We start from the raw sequence: 16048 nt of genomic DNA on the forward strand, positions 1-16048 counted from the left end.
TCCTGGGTTTTTGGAGGAGGAAACTAGGGAGGAGGGAGGAGGAAACTAAGGGGCGTGGACTCCCGGGCTGGGAGGAGGGAGACTCGGTTCCCCGAGGTGGGGAGAGGGGCCCAGTTGGGGGTAAGTCACCCAGGTGTGGAGGTGGAGCTGCATCGCTGCTGCGGATTGGCCGCGGCGGTGGGCGGTTTGGGGGTGGGGGGCGCGTGAGGCAATCGTTGATTGGCCGCGGCGGAGGCGGGCGCTGTCTCGGCGCCGCGTCCTGACTGCTTCCAGCCGAGGAGGTGGGGGAGGACTGGGGAGGAGGGAAGGAAAACAGGGAGACACCCTACGGGAGAGGGGTCAGAATTTGACTGGCTGGGCCTGTGGCTTTTAGGACTGGGGAACAGAATTTGGGAGCAAAATGTCGCAGGGTAGAATTACGCAGACTCAGTGACCTAGGGAACGGAGTTTGAGGATAGAGGAGGAACAATATTTTGGTGTCACAGTAACCTGGATGCAGGAGTTGGGGGAACTCTGACCACGGAAGGTTTGGGGGGCACAGTGACCGCGGAGCACGATGTAGGGGACACTGGTGCAGGTTTGAATTGCTAGCGATTAGAGGGATCCTGAGGGGCTGTAGTCGTCTAACTCTGCCCCTGGGGGTCATGAAGTTGGGGCGACACTCTTGAAGGGGAGTAACCAGGAAATCCTGCTCTACGGGCTGCTCATTGAAGCTCATTGATGAACTGGGGGATTGAAAATTTTCGGGTGTCACTGATGAAGGGAGCTGGAAGGAGGCATGGTGAACCGAGTGTATGTTTATACCTTAAGAAGTTACAAAGAATACACATATATCTTCTCGTTGGAAAGAAAACGTATATTCAAACAGGGAAGTATCTGGACAGAGTGAAGCTCCCCCTTCATCCCTACCTGCCACCCTCTTCAGAGTCCTTTCCGTTTAACGGTGCATTTTTACATAATATCTGCGCCCACCGACATTTATAGGGTGCTTTTTCTTTTCACCAAGAATCGTGGTATGTGAAGGTTTCTGCTCCCTGCCTTTCCCCCTCGGGTTGCTTATCCTCTTCAGCGCTCCACAACAGTACTGTATCTACTGAAATGCATTTTTGAAAACCTTTGAATGCACGCTCTAGCGTGGGGGCTGGGAGGAGGGTGTATTTCCACGTACTCCCTTCGCCTCGCGGGTTCCAGCGCATGCGCTCTGCAGCAGGGCCCAGCTCCCCGCGGGCGCCCTGTAACTGGGAAGGCCAGGCCGGCCATCCCACGGGAGGAGGCGTGAGCGGGGCGGGGCAGGAACGTCTTTCTCCCGGGCCGCGCCCTGGGCGGGCACAGATACCTGCCTCACAGACCATGGCTGCAGCGGCGTTGAGGCAGGTGGGTTCGCGGACCAGTGCCGGGGGCTAGGGAGCCCTGCGGTGCGGCGCACTTCCGGGCGGACCCCTCTCCGGTGGCCAGTCCGGCGCGGCGCCGCTCCTCCCGCACTCGGGTTCCGCTGCTGGGCCGAGGAGGAGGGGGCCCCTTGGAAGGAGCATTAAGCTTTAAGTGGGGTGAAGGGAGAGAGGTAATCGGTGGGAAGGGGACCCAGATGGGACATATAAGGAAGGATACATGGAGGAGGAGACGGTAATGGGAGAAGCATGGGGCTGGGGCGGCGGGATGGATTAGGAGGGAATAGTCAGCCTTTGGGAGCGCCGGGATAAGACGCCCAGGATTTCTGGAGTGGGAGTAGGATGAACGCAGAGTTCAGTCTCAGGTCTGGACTGGGAATTGGACCCAAGGCCCTATTTTCTTGGAACTAAAGATAGAAGTAGAATGTTGTGTCCCCGAAACCCCTTATCTGAAACTCTGCACCTGGGTTGGAAATCGAGGCAGCATCTCATTGTCAGTGACAGAGATCTTCCAGGCGAGAGTGGGACCCCTCCATTCTTACTGATAGGATGTCAACAGGCAGAGCTTCCGAGAGTCTGTGATTCTAGAGAACAGGGCTTCTCAGTGAGGAAGGAAACAATAACAACTCAAAGAAGGGGATCTTTACAACCCTTGACAGCTGTAGCATAACGTTGGGAGAAGTGGTTCCTGTTAACTTTGCACCTGACTTTATCTGGGACTTTTATCCCAGCCTGATGGATAGCAGGACAGGTGTTTACTTTCTGAGTCTCAATGACTGAGACAGGCCTGGGCTGTGATTGGGACAATCTAGGCTTTGATGATGACACTCCTGCCCTGGGCTGTGACTAGGTCAATGGAGGTTCCATCATATTACAGAGCCCTGCCCTGTGCATACCCCACCATACTCCAAACCATTTCTCATTTCCTGATTCAGCCCCAATCCTTTTATACTCTTTGTCCCAAAGGCTCATCTATCATCTGAGATCTCCTTTGGGCCCAATTCCCCACCCCCACCCCACCCCCATGGTTTGGGGTATCAGACGGTGAAGCACCTTCCCCGAGCTGAAGTGAGACCCCTGCCCCCAGAAAAATGTCCTGGGAGGATGAAGGGAGATTCTCCCAGTGTGACAGGGTCTCTATGGCCAGTACAGATTTATAATCTGGAAACAGTGCCTGGCACCTTCTCTCTGCCCTGTGGGTGTGTTTTTCTGACTCTCCTCTCTGTCTCTCCTGGATATCTCTGTCTCCAAGTATCACTGAGACAGTTTCTCTCCAGCTGTTGGCATTGCTCTGTCTCTCCCAGTGCTTCCTCATTTCCCTAGGTCTCCCTTTCACTTTGTGCTGTCACCTAAGTTGGGTCTTGGCCTGTTCCTCTCCTTTCTCCTGTTCCCTCTCTCATGGCTTCTGTTTATCCTGCCTTCATTATTTTTTCTTGATTTCTCCGGGCTTTACCTTGTCTGAATTTCTCTCCCTCTCGTCTCTTGTCTCAGTTTCGATCTCTCTTTATGATCATATCTATTTTGGCATCTCTTGGCCTTGATTTCTGTTCTTTAAAGTTTTCTATTTCCATGTCTCTCTTTCTCATTCTTACGCTTCCCTATTTTTTCCCATTCGGCCTCCCTCTGAGTCTGAGAGCTGCTTTCCTGCCCACATGCTGGCTGCCTCCGCCCTGCGTATCCCAATTTTCTCCATTCCATGGGTGTCCTGTCCCCTCTTGGACAGAAGCAGGCCAGTGGCTTGGACAGGCTACACAGCGCCACCTAGAGGCCATGCCCAGGACCCACACCCACACTCTGATCATCCCAGAAGCTCTTGGGCCCCATACCATTCAGGACCACTCCTCAGACTTCATGGCCTAGACTTTAGGACATTACAACTCCGCAGCCCCCCTCTCCTCATGACTCACCTACTGACCAGTGACTTCTGCCATTCACATCCGTTCTCAGTTCCCCCAGCTCACAGGGCAGGAGCAGGCTAGGCGTTCTGTCTCTCCCAAACCTCATGACACAGCTGCCTTCCCACCAGGCTGGGGAAAGGGGTATCGTGAGGTCAGAGACCACTGGGGAGAAGCCATCCTGCTGGACACAGCCAGACCTGCCCTCCCATGCTGGCCTCGGGCAGGACCACAAGGGAAGTGTTCATCTGAGCAGTGTCTCTTGATGACTGGGGTGGTCCTCAGGTCCATGTGGCTGCCCCTCAGCCCTGGGAACTGAAGGGAATTGGAACTGCTGGTGTCCAGGGTGTGGGATTGGGGCTTCAGGTAAGCTGAGCCCAGTTGATCTATTACCCTGAAAGAGAAGGACTTGGGCTCCTGGGTCTGAAGGAGGATGAGGCTGGGGGCCTGGATCCTGGGTCTGAGCGGGGAGGGGCTGGGGGCCTGGACTCTGGGTCTGAGGGAGGAGAGGCTGGGGGTCTGGATCCTGGGTCTGAGTGGGGAGGGGCTGGGGTCCTGGATCCTGAATCTGAGGGAGGAGGGGCCTGGATCCTTGGTCTGAGGGAGGAGGAGCTGGGGGCCTGGATCCTGGGTCTGAGGAAGGAGGGGCTGGGAGCCTGGACTCTGGGTCTGAGGGAGGAGAGGCTGGGGGTCTGGATCCTGGGTCTGAGTGGGGAGGGGCTGGGGTCCTGGATCCTGAATCTGAGGGAGGAGGGGCCTGGATCCTGGGTCTGAGGGAGGAGGAGCTGGGGGCCTGGATCCTTGGTCTGAGGGAGGAGGAGCTGGGGGCCTGGATCCTGGGTCTGAGGGAGGAGGGTCCTGGGGTCTGGATCCTGGGTCTGAGCGGGGAGGGGCCGGGGATCTGGATCCTGGGCCTGAGGGAGGAGGGGCCGGGGGCCTGGATCCTGGGTCTGAGGGAAGAGGGGCCGGGGGTCTGGACTCCTGGGTCTGAGGGAGGAGGGGCTGGGGTTCTGGAATCCTGGATCTAAGGGAGGATCAGGCTGGGGGCCTGGAATCCTGGGTCTGAAGGGGGAGGGACCTGTGGGCCCTGCTCCTGGGTCCTGGGGAAGCATGACCTATAGGCCCATCACTTTTCTAACTCTTTTCAGGATTTGGGTCCCCCCCCGGGGAGGCCTTCACTTACCTGCACACCTTCCTGTGTCGTCCTCTGTCTGGTCTGGTCTCAGGGCTGGGCCAAAGTTCACTGGGGTAGGAGGCGCCTGTGTTTGACTTTGCCCCAGCGTGGAGGAAGGGATGGGAGCTGATTCAGCTCTTTATTGGATGGCCCTCGTGAGGGCAGGGAGGGGACTTGGCCTCCTTTGGGATTTCCTCCTGCCACATGCTGATCAGGACAGGGGAAGTGACTTGGCCAGGGCCACGTGCCCTTTCTAGAATGTACTAGGCCTGGGACAGAGCCAGCCGGAGGGACCTGCCAAGTGCAGGAGGTGGCAAAGATGGTGCCAGGGGTCTCTGCTCTCTCTGTCTGCTGGCCTCACCACCTTTCTTACTTCTGTCCCCACCCCCAGATTTGGACCCGAAAATTTCTCCCTGTCCCTTGGCTTCTGTGTGGTCCCAGAAGATATGACTCATCGAGCTTCAAGGTGACAGGAGGGGACTATACTTTTGGATCTCAAGGAAGAGGGGCTGGGAGCCTGGACCACTGGGTCTGAGGGAGGCAAGGGCTGGGGGCTGGATTTGGGCATCTCCAAAATGTCCAAGGTCCAAAGGTGAAGGTGGGTGGCAATGGGGTAGCCTAATTGCCCACTATCAGGCCATGGGAAAGAGAAGAAACCACATGTCCCAGAAGCCTCTGGGGCTACAGTTCCCTCTTCTCACTGGGTCTTAGCCCCAGGGATTTGTGGGGCTAAGTTTTTAGTTTTTTAGATTGGAGGTTGTGGTTAGATTCCAGGACACCTGTCTTTTCTCAGGCTGCAGACCTGCAGCTGGAGATGACACAGGAGCCTCATAAGAAGCCTGACCCCAGCAAGCCCCTGCTGTTCGGGAAGACATTCACCGACCACATGCTGATGGTGGAATGGAACAGGGAGAAGGGTTGGGGCCAGCCCCGAATCCAGCCCTTCCAGAACCTCACAGTGCACCCGGCCTGCTCTGCTCTCCACTATTCCCTGCAGGTGGCAGGGTGGCTGCCCTCCATCCCCATCTCTCTCCGCATCTCTTCCCTCTTGCTGTGTCTCTTGCTGGGTTTACCTCCCTGGGTTTGCTTTTTGTGTGTTTCTCATTTCCGTGCACTCCTCATCCGTTTTCTGAGGCTTGTCACGTTCCAGGCCCCGTGTTGGGTGATGCAGGGTTCCCCGAGATGAGCAGACCCAGCTTCTTCGCTTGAAAACCCCACCCAGTGGGATCTGTGCTCAGATGGAGGCAGCTGAGGCATTATGAGAGACCAGGGGAAGAATGCCCACCCTACCTCTAATTTGACAGGAAGTGGGGTCTGTCCTGCAAAGAGGGGAGCTTAGGCTCTTAGAGGGAGAAGAGACATCAGTACAGACATAGTACAAAGAAGAGCCCAGCATGTTTGGGGGGAAGCATGAGGTTGGAGCCTGGTAGGGGTGGCTGAAGATGTCATCAGGACCACAGAGGAGCTGGGATCTTGTCAAGGGTATTGGGAGCCCTGGAGGGCTCCGAACAGGTATAGAGCAGGTAGAGAAAGACCCCTCTCAGGCCATGTGGAGGATGCGCTCGGTCCAGAGCTGGGGGGACGGCCAGGAGGCAAAGAGATTCAGGGGCGGAGAGATTCAGGGACACGAGGGATTTGGCCGGTTGGGCGAGAGATGAGCAGGGAGGGCCGAGGACAGTGCCCTGAGGTTTAGTCAGGTGGCCATGTAGACCACGGGACTGTCTCCATACGGGGACACAGGAGGCGGATGACTTTGCAGGACTTGGTGAGGGACGCGTGAGGAGAGACCCAGAGGCATTTGGTTTCAGACTTCATGCTATGGCTGAAAGCAAAGTCTTTCTGTGGAAGCTTTAATTGTGACAAAATTTGAATGAACACATTGCAGTTCTAGTAGCTGGTTTGCAGTTTTTGTCCCTTAGGGCATTTGGTTCTGTGACATTAGGGATGTTTTCCTTTTTCTCTTTTCTTTTCATAATTTTGACAGTTTTCTTCTTCCCACCTACTCGGGACATTTGACTAGAACTGATCAGTTCTGTGCAGAGGAGACCCAGCTTGGGGAGCAGTTAGGTGCGAAGGACGGACAGTTAGGACATGTCCACAGATTCCCCCCAGGAAGGTGGCTTTTGGAGACCAGCATTTGTTTACCTCCCTTTTCAGCCCAACATGCCAGGATGTTCTCCGGCTGGGGACCCAGTACTTTTTCTTTAGTTTAGTGAGTGCAGATGAAGGGGTTGAGCTAAGGCCCTGGCATCCAAAGCATAACGTTCTTTGTGATGTCCTCACACAGGACGCCTGGGGACCTGAGGCCAGCTGAGGGCATGGGAAATTACATCCTCGTGTCATCCTGACTCTGGGGGCAGTGTGGAATAACACCCAGCCACTTGTGTTGTTATTTTTTATTATCGTGGTAATAATGCACATGCATAATAATACAGATAACATAAAATGTACCATTTTAACCATTTTAAAGTCTACAGTTCAGTGGCATTGAGTACATTCCCCATGTGGGGCAGAGAGCATTTCCACTCTCTAATTCCAGAACTTTTTCATCATTCAAAACAGAAACCCCATACCCATTAAGGACTCATTCCCCAAGCCCCTGACCCCAGCACCTGCCAACCATTAATCTGCTTTCTGTCCTTATCTCCCCGTATTTTTATTTATTTATCTACTTATCTATCTATTTATTTATTTATTTGGCCATGCGGCTTGCAGGATCTTAGTTCCCCGACCAGGGATCGAACCCAGGGCCCCAGCAATGAAAGCGCCAAGTCCTAACCACTGGACCGCCAGGGAATTCCTCCCCGTATTTTTAAACTTTTAATTTTATTTGGAATGCTTTTCAATTAAAAACACCTCTTTTGAAAAAGGGGTCATATATTTACACAGTTCAAAAAAGAGGGAACAAATATACCTCCCCAGGCCCCAGCCACCTCACTGCCCTTCCTGAAGCAGCCCCCCCACCCAGTTGCAGTCCCCAGGTCCTTCCAGAGTTCTGCTTTCTGCATGGCAACACGGATGTGTATAATTGTTTCACTCCATTCTTCCCCCATAAAAGTCAGCATATGGTACGCTCACCCTTCGGCATCCTGCTTCCTTCTGTTAACGTAGCCTGGAGATTCTTGAACAGCCCTTGAAGAGCTTTTTCCTTCTTTTTGCTGCTGTGTAATATTCCATCCTAACAACACCTTGTTTAGGCCGTCCTCTATCGTTGGACACTTAGGTTGTTCCCAGTCTTGTGCTATTATAAACAGCATTACAATAAACCAGGAAACACCTCACTTCCTTAAGAGCAAGTGTATCTCTCAATTTCTGCAACTGTTGGCTCAAAGGGTATGTGTGCTTGTAATTGTGACAGATGTTGAATCATAGCCACCTCTACAGAAGTTGTATCGATTTCCACACTTAACCAGCGGGCCCTGTTTTCCTCATACCCTGGGTGACCCTTGTCAAACTTTTAGATCTCTTCCAATCTCCTAAGTGGTTTTAAAGTTACCTCAAAGTAATTTGAGTAAGTAAAGAAGATGTTGGGGGTAGGAGTTTATTAATTAATTTATTTATTTTTGCTGTGTTGCGTCTTCGTTTCTGTGTGAGGGCTTTCTCTAGTTGTGGCAAGCGGGGGCCACTCTTCATCGCGGTGCGTGGGCCTCTCACTATCGCGGCCTCTCTTGTTGCGGGGCACAGGCTCCAGACGCGCAGTCTCAGTAGTTGTGGCTCACGGGCCCAGTTGCTCCACGGCATATGGGATCCTCCCAGACCAGGGCTTGAACCCGTGTCCCCTGCATTAGCAGGCAGATTCTCAACCACTGCGCCACCAGGGAAGCCCACCTCAAAGTAATTTTAACTTGCATTTTTCCCCTAATTATGAAGTTGACCATCTTTTCACAAGCATAAGAGCCATTTTTAGTTCCTTTCTGTGAACTGTCCATTTTCTTGGCTGATTTTTCTATCAGGGTGGGTTTCAATATTTGTTTATTTGTAGGAGTACTTTGTATATTAGCTAAACCATTTGTGATATGTGTTGAAAGCCTCTGCCCAGTTTGTTTTATTTTTATGCAGTGAAATGTATCAATCTTTTCTTTTTTTTTTTTTAACATCTTTATTGGGGTATAATTGCTTTACAATGGTGTGTTAGTTTCTGCTTTATAACAAAGTGAATCAGTTATACATATACATATGTTCCCATATGTCTTCCCTCTTGCGTCTCCCTCCCTCCCACACTCCCTATCCCACCCCTCCAGGTGGTCACAAAGCACCGAGCCAATATCCCTGTGCCATGCGACTGCTTCCCACTAGCTATCTACCTTACGTTTGTTAGTGTATATATGTCCATGACTCTCTCTCACCCTGTCACAGCTCACCCTTCCCCCTCCCCATAGCCTCAAGTCGTTCTCCAGTAGGTTTGTGTCTTTATTCCTGTCTTACCCCAGGTCAATCTTTTCTTTTTGGTTTCTGTGATTTGTCTTATTTAGAACACCATCCCCAATTCAAAATATGAAACGGTCATCTTTTGTTTTCTTCTGTTGCTTTCATGGTTTAAAAAAATTTTTTTCATTTAAACCTTTAATCCACCTGGAATTTTTCCTGATGTGAAGTATGAGATAGGGATCCAACTTAATTTTTGTTTTTTCCAGAGATGAATATTTGGTTGTTCAGCACCATTTAACTGAATTAATCATATTTTTAAAATTTTTATTGAAATATAGTTGGTTTACAATGTGTTGGTTTCAGGTGTACAGCAAAGTGATTCAGTTACACTATAATACACTTTCCAGTCTCTTCCATTGTTCAATCTGTCAATTCATATGTCAGTGTCACTTTGTTGTAGGTGTATAAGGTGTTTTAATATCTGAGAAGGCTACTTCCCCCTCCTACCTCTTGCAGAGGTATTCTGACTATTCTCGTTTATTTTGCATTCTTCATTCATTTGTCTATTCATTCAGTCAACAGAAGCCTACTGTGAGCCAAGCACTGGGCATAGTGAGGTTGGGGGTGGTGGTTCTCTAGCGACACTTCGGGTCTGGTCCCTGTCCATGGCACTTCGGGTCTCTAGTGAAACAGACATGAAAGAAGCAAAATGAAACCATGGGGGAGGAATCAGGGTGCCCTGACCTATCTGGGAGTGAGGCTACATCATGGTGGCAGCAACAGAGGCCCAGCAGGCAGTGGTAGTCGTTGAGTATAGAAGGCTGGGGATGAGAGAGGCCAGACCTTGTGGGGCCTGGAAGGCCAAGGGGAGGTTTTGGGCTTTCTCCTGAGAACAATAGCGTGGGGATGGGGACCAACTTTTTAAAAAGTTTTTATTATGAGAAATTTCAAAACATAAAGGTATAATAATAATTCTGCCATCCCCCCAAACCCCTGCTTCACCAGTTAGCACTGGTTGGTCACAATCTTCTTTCATCTGGACTTCGCTAACGCTTTACCCTTCCTGTATGATTTGGAAGCAAACCCTGGCTGTTGGTGTTGTTGGTGTTTGGCCGCACCACGTGGCTTGTAGGATTTTAGTTCCCCAACCAGGGATTGAACCCAGGGCCTCGGCAGTGAGAGTGTGGAGTCCTAACCACTGGACCGCCAGGGAATTCCTGGACATGGTATTTTTTTAAATTTTATTGAAGTATAGCTGATTTACAATGCTGTGTTAGTTTCTTGTGTACAGCAAAGTGATTCGGTTATATATTAATGTATATATGTATATATATTTTTTTCCATATTTTTTCCATTATGGTTTACTACAGGATATTGAATATGGTTCCCTGTGCTATACAGTAAGACCTTGTTGTTTATCCATTCTTTTTTTTTTTTTTCGCGGTACGCGGGCCTCTCACTGCTGTGGCCTCTCCCGTTGCGGAGCACAGGCTCCGGACGCGCAGGCTCCGGACGCGCAGGCTCAGCGGCCATGGCTCACAGGCCCAGCCGCTCCGCGGCATGTGGGATCTTCCCGGACCGGGGCACGAACCCGTGTCCCCTGCACTGGCAGGCGGACTCTCAACCACTGCGCCACCAGGGAAGCCCTATCCATTCTTATATATAATATTTGCATCTGCTAATCTCAAACTCCCAATCCATCCCTCCCCCGCTCCGCCTCCCCCTGGCAATCACAAGTCTGTTCTCTATGTCTGTGAGTCTGTTTCTGTTTTGTAGATAAGTTCATTTGTGTCATATTTTAGATTCCACATGTAAATGATACCATATGGTATTTGTCTTTCTCTTTCTGGCTTACTTAACTTAGTATGGTAATATCTAGGTCTATCCATGTTGCTGCAAATGGCATTATTTCATTCTTTTTTATGACTGAGTAATATTCCATTATATATATATATATATATATATATATATATATATATATATACACCACCTCTTCTCTATCCATTCATTTGTTGATGGACATTTAGGTTGCTTCCATGTCTTGGCTATTGTAAACAGTGCTGCTATGGACATAGGGGTGCATGTATCTTTTCAAATTAGAGTTTTGTCTGGATAGCTGGATGATATGGTAACTCTATTTTTAGTTTTTTGAGGAACTTCCATACTGTTTTCCATAGTGGCTGAACCAATTTACATTCCCACCAGCAGTGTAGGAGGGTTCCCTTTTCTCCAGGCCCTCTCCGGCATTTGTTACTTGTAGACTTTTTAATGATGGCCATTCTGACCCGTGTGAGGTGGTACCTCGTTGTAGTTTTGATTTGCATTTCTCTAATAATTAGTGATGTTGAATCCCCACAAAGGCTCTTTAAAAATGTAACTTCTGGGATTTCCCAGGTGGTCCAGTGGTCAAGACTCCCCGTTCCCAATGCAGGGGGCATGGGTCCGATCCCTGGTCAGGGAACTAGATCCCGCATGCCTCAACTAAAGATCCTGTGAGCCATAACTAAGACCCACTGCAGCCAAATAAATAAATATCAAAAAAAAAAAAAAAAAAGACTCCGTGGTATCACTGTTGAAGGCCCGGGTTCAATCCCTGGTGGGGGAACTAAGATTCCCACAAGCCCTGTGGTGTGGCCAAAATAATAATAATAATTAATTAATTAATTTTTAAAAGAAAGTAACTTCCACATCGTCCTCATTCCTGAGAAATAGTCCTAAAAAAAAAAAAAAAAGAAAAAAAAAGAAATAGTCCTAATAACACAGGAAGGGTTTAAGCAAAGCATTCTCCCTGCTCTGGGTCTCTCTGTTCTGCTTTCTCTGGCCTCTGCCCTTTGCTCTCTCCTCTCTTGGTCTTTCTGGTTCTTTTCTCTCTCTTTTTCTCCCCCTCTCTGTGCTAGTAGGTTAGTCTCTTCCGCCGCTCTCTGCCTTTTTTTCTGTGTCTGTATCCCTGTGTATCGGCCTCTGTCCCTGGCTGGCTGAGCTGGTCCCCGAGCCCTGATCACCCGCCTGCCTGTCCCTGCAGCTCTTTGAAGGCATGAAGGCATTCAAAGGCAGGGACCAGTGCGTGCGCCTCTTCCGACCTTGGCTCAACATGGACCGGATGCTGCGCTCGGCCCTGCGCCTCTGCCTGCCGGTGAGCGGGTGGCAGGGGGAGCGGCGGGCTGGGTCCAGGGTCTCGAGGGCCCCATGACTCATCTTCATCCCGCCCAGAGTTTTGACAAGGTCGAGTTGCTCCAGTGCATCTGCCGGCTGGTGGAAGTTGACAAGGACTGGGTTCCCGACAGCTCCGGCACCAGCCTCTATGTGCGGCCTGTGTTAATTGGGAACGAGGTGGGCTGGCTCCCAGGGCTGGGGGTGGGGTGGGGAGCCACGCTTGGGGGAGGGGTGGGGACCCAGACACGGGGCGGGGGAGCGGCCGGGGGCCTGGACTCCTGGATCCCTGATGCCCGCTTCTACCCATCTCAGCCCTCGCTAGGTGTCGGCAACCCCACGCGAGCCCTCCTGTTCGTCATTCTATGCCCGGTGGGCGCGTACTTCCCTGGAGATGCCTTGAGCCCTGTCTCTCTCCTGGCCGACCCATCATTCATCCGGGCCTGGGTGGGTGGAGTCGGTGACTACAAGCTGGGGGGGTAAGTAGTCCCTCGCCCCCCGCACGCGGGTCTGGTTCACTGGGTGTCAGAGACACAAGGTGTGTCTTTGGATGTCCACTGGCCTTCTCATCCTGTTTCACATGGTTGGGGACAGCTGTGCTTGCATGTTGGGATGTACTGTCATTGGCACCGTGGTGCGGGGATGGAGGGGCGGGTACCAGGGTGTGTGCTAAGTGCTGTGGACAAATCGGCCCAGAGACTGGAAGGGGTTGGGTGGAGGTAAGTGGAGAAACTCGGACTGGCCCTCAGGGAAGCCTCCAGAAATGAAGTTTACACTTAGCTCACTGGTCTCTCCTCCAGGTAGCCTCCCCTGAAAAGCCAGGCTCCGCCAGCTCCCATAGTTCCCTGGGGCTCCAGCGCCCATCACCCTGTGTGTGGACTTTCTGTGTACATCTGTCTTTCCAGGGTCCTTGGCTCAGCAGGGCGAGGAGGGTTAGGACAGGGATAAGGCAGAGGGCGGGGTAAGGGTGTGTTGGGACAGCAAGTGTGGCCCCAGCTGGGAGTTCATTTGGGTCCTTTCAAAATACATCTTGTGAGGTCTCCTGAGGGCCAGGCCCTATGCTGGGTGAAGCTGGGGGACACAGATGAATCAGATCTGGGCCCTGCCCTCCAGGGGCTCCCAGGCTGGTGGGAGCCCCAGTATCTGGGGCAGCATGTGCTCTGGTGGAGGTGACCGGGACATTGTAAAAGTCTTCACAGAGGAGGTCTGATGGGTAGAGAGGAGATGGTTTCCTGGATACAAAAATGGTAAACAATTTCTAATCCTCGGAACACATGTGTAGGGGCAGGGAGGAGGGACAGAGTCAGGGAAGGAAAAATGAGTCTGGTTTTTGCAAAAGGCTTAACAGGTAGTCCTGGACCAGGCCCAGCCCTGAACACTGGACTGAAGGGCTGGGATCTTGTCCCAGGGGCAGTGGGGAGCCATGGGAGGCTTGTGAGCAGGGAAGGGGTGAGGTCCGCTCTGCGTGAGAGACAGTGAGTGTTGAAACAGGGCGATCTGGGAAAACATAGCGGTGGCCCGATTTACTGGGAGAGCCCAGAGAAGGCCTGAAACCCATCCTGGAGGTTCAGTAACGCCTCACAGAGGATGTGACATCACAGGTGGTTTTGAGGGACATTGGAGGATTTGGTCAGTTGAGGAACTGGGTGAGGAGGGTGATCCGCAGAGCAAACAGTGGTGCATTTGTGATCTGCAGAGAGGAGAGATGGAGGAGGGGTGATTGAGAGCCTTGACCCCAGGCTACTGGCCAGGGATTCTGTCCTGGGGCCACTGGGGAGCCATGGAAGGGCTGTGAGCGGGGGAGGAGCAGGGTCAGCCCTGGTCGGGTCCCCATGTCGGGCCACGCTGGGGGAGGATGGGAGTGCCTTACCCTGGTCCACCGTGTTGCTGTCCACCAGGAATTACGGGCCCACCGTGTTTGTGCAGCAGGAGGCCCTAAAGAAGGGGTGTGAACAGGTCCTGTGGCTGTACGGGCCTGACCACCAGCTCACTGAGGTGGGCACCATGAACATCTTCATCTTCTGGACCCACGAGGATGGGGGTGAGCCCACCCATGACCCAAGCCAAGCCCTGGCAGAAGTGGGTGGGAGCAGAATGCTTAGTGGATTGCAGGTCTCAGGGGTTAGGGGCACGTGGGGTGGCCCTAAGAGGATGGGAGGGTGTGCTTGAGGGTGTCAGGTAACGCCCCCATCTCGTACACCTGACCCAGCGCTGGAACTGGTGACCCCCCCACTGGACGGTGTCATCCTGCCTGGAGTAGTTCGACAGAGTCTGCTGGACCTGGCTCGGACCTGGGTGAGGGCACGGTGTCTTTGGGTGGCCGGAGTGCTGGGGTACTGCTAGGTTGGGGGGCCGGAGTATGGGAGGGGTGGTCAGGGTGGGCTGGGGCACAATGGCACGTCTTCCCTCCTCCGCCTCCCAGGCGCTGTCCTTACAGAGGGAGCGACAGGGCTCTGCAGCAGGGCAGCCCACCACCGGGCTCAGATGTATCTGTGTCTTGCCTCACAGGGTGAGTTCCGGGTGGCAGAGCGTAAGATCACCATGAAGGAGTTCCTGCAGGCGCTGGAGGACGGCCGGGTTCGAGAAGTCTTCGGTTCAGGGACCGCTTGCCAGGTCTGCCCTGTGCACCGAATCCTGTACCAAGGCAAGGTGAGGAAGGGCTGCCCTTGGCCATGAGAGAGAAGAAGGGGGGGGGGCGCCTCCTCACAGCCCTTTCTTCCCCAGCACCTCCACATTCCCACCATGGAAAATGGGCCTGAGCTTATCCTCCGCTTCCACAAGGAGCTGAAGGCGATCCAGGTGAGGTGCACTTGCTGGGAAATGGGCTGGATGCTTGTTCCGTTTCGCACAGAAATTCACATCCCGTGAGCCTCTGGACTGAGGCTCCCCTCCCCCTCCCCCATAGTCCCACAGGCTGATAATGGCTCCTCCCATCAGCCTCTGGGCCCGGGATTGAGTTTGCTTTCCTTGAGCCTCTGCGGCCTAGCACACTTCTTGGGGCTAAATGATCCTTTTCTGTGCGCCTCTGGAGCCCTGGCTTGAGAAATCCCCATCCCATGAGCTTCTGGGACCTTAAGCCAGCCTTCTGGCCACTGAGGTCCGATCCCCAAGGATCCCCAGGAGCCCTGGGCTATTCCTCTGGCCTGAGAAATCTTGCTCCTACAAGCCTCTGGACCGTGGCCCCCTCTGTGGCCTAGGAATGTTTCCTCTCATAAGCCTCTGGAGGTATCTTCATTCGTCTGGACCGAGGTATCTTGCCTTTCCCGGCACTCGTGTGAGCGTCTGTAAACTCCTGTGCACCCGGACCTGGAACTACACCTCTTGACTCAGCTGAAAACGACTTTTTCCCAGAGCCTTCAGGGTCTTACAAGAACTCCTCTTTGCAGAATTACATCTCCCGTGAGCCTCTGCACCATACTTGCCACGACTCCCCTCCCCATGATGGTTGGTGGGCTTCTGGGAAGTGGAATACACTTCCCATGAGGTCCTGGGGCGCAACTTCACCAGCACTCAGCCTGGGACGCCGCAGGGCCTGCTGGGAGTTGTAGTGTGGCTTCCCCTCACCTCCGCCTGTGTTATCCCGCAGTATGGAGCAAAAGCCCACGAGTGGATGCTACCTGTGTGATGCTGCGGGCTGTGCCGGACCACTCCACGGATCCACCGACCTGTAGCATCCAATCCCTGTTGGACCTTTGTCTCCATACCAGTGATTCACCTGAAGTGCAATATGAAATAAAAGGCGGCAGGCCGGGACGCCTGGGTTTCCGGTGCTCCCACGTTACACTCCCAAAGCCATAAGGGCCCGACCCAGGCGTCTTGGCCCCTAGCCCCGCCACTCAGGCCTTGGGGACCTGGACTCCCCGCTGCTCCGTGTTGTGGGGTCAAGGATACACCTTGACTCAGACTCTGCATCTCCATTTTCAGGCCGGATCAACCGGTGCTGCTGTTGACTTTTTTTTCCTAGCTGCAATTTTGAAATAAAATGCCAAAGAACAAGCCATTAGGTGTCATCTCCAATGATGCAACTCAGGGACTCTAGGGTCTTAACCAGGAATCCCCGCGTTCAGCCCATT

At 52.8% G+C, this 16048-nt stretch overlaps 1 protein-coding gene across 7 annotated transcripts; it reads left to right on the plus strand.

The window, feature by feature from the left end:
- Positions 1-61: 61 nt before the first annotated feature.
- On the plus strand, positions 62-15973 carry BCAT2 (branched chain amino acid transaminase 2). 7 transcript variants are annotated; one of them, XR_002646249.3, is made up of 12 exons: positions 1180-1374; positions 4849-4923; positions 5251-5454; positions 11848-11958; positions 12036-12155; positions 12291-12454; positions 13874-14016; positions 14185-14270; positions 14484-14624; positions 14700-14774; positions 15173-15374; positions 15562-15973. XR_002646249.3 is itself a non-coding variant. In XM_022585143.3 (11 exons), exons 1-11 carry the CDS (start codon positions 1195-1197, stop codon positions 15188-15190), a joined length of 1317 nt encoding a protein of 438 aa, XP_022440851.3. In that variant the 5' UTR covers positions 1180-1194; the 3' UTR covers positions 15191-15973. The 7 variants fall into 7 exon arrangements, 6 of the variants coding, with proteins under 6 accessions (XP_089758720.1, XP_022440851.3, XP_022440850.3 ...); XM_022585143.3 differs by having other exon boundaries at positions 15173-15973; XM_022585142.3 differs by lacking the exon at positions 15173-15374.
- The last annotated feature ends 75 nt before the right edge of the window (positions 15974-16048 follow it).

Source organism: Delphinapterus leucas, chromosome 20 (assembly GCF_059928025.1).
Source record: "Delphinapterus leucas isolate spDelLeu-1000000601 "Yukka" chromosome 20, BTC_Dleu_Yukka2, whole genome shotgun sequence".
Taxonomy (NCBI): domain Eukaryota; kingdom Metazoa; phylum Chordata; class Mammalia; order Artiodactyla; family Monodontidae; genus Delphinapterus; species Delphinapterus leucas.

Coding starts and splice junctions, on each gene's coding strand:
- BCAT2 (XM_022585141.3), top strand. CDS start 1,195: ATGCGCTCTGCAGCAGGGCCCAGCTCCCCGCGGGCGCCCTGTAACTGG. Junction 5,455..11,847: donor CTCTCCACTATTCCCTGCAG/GTGGCAGGGTGG, acceptor CTGTCCCTGCAG/CTCTTTGAAGGCATGAAGGC. Junction 14,017..14,184: donor CTGGACCCACGAGGATGGGG/GTGAGCCCACCC, acceptor CACCTGACCCAG/CGCTGGAACTGGTGACCCCC.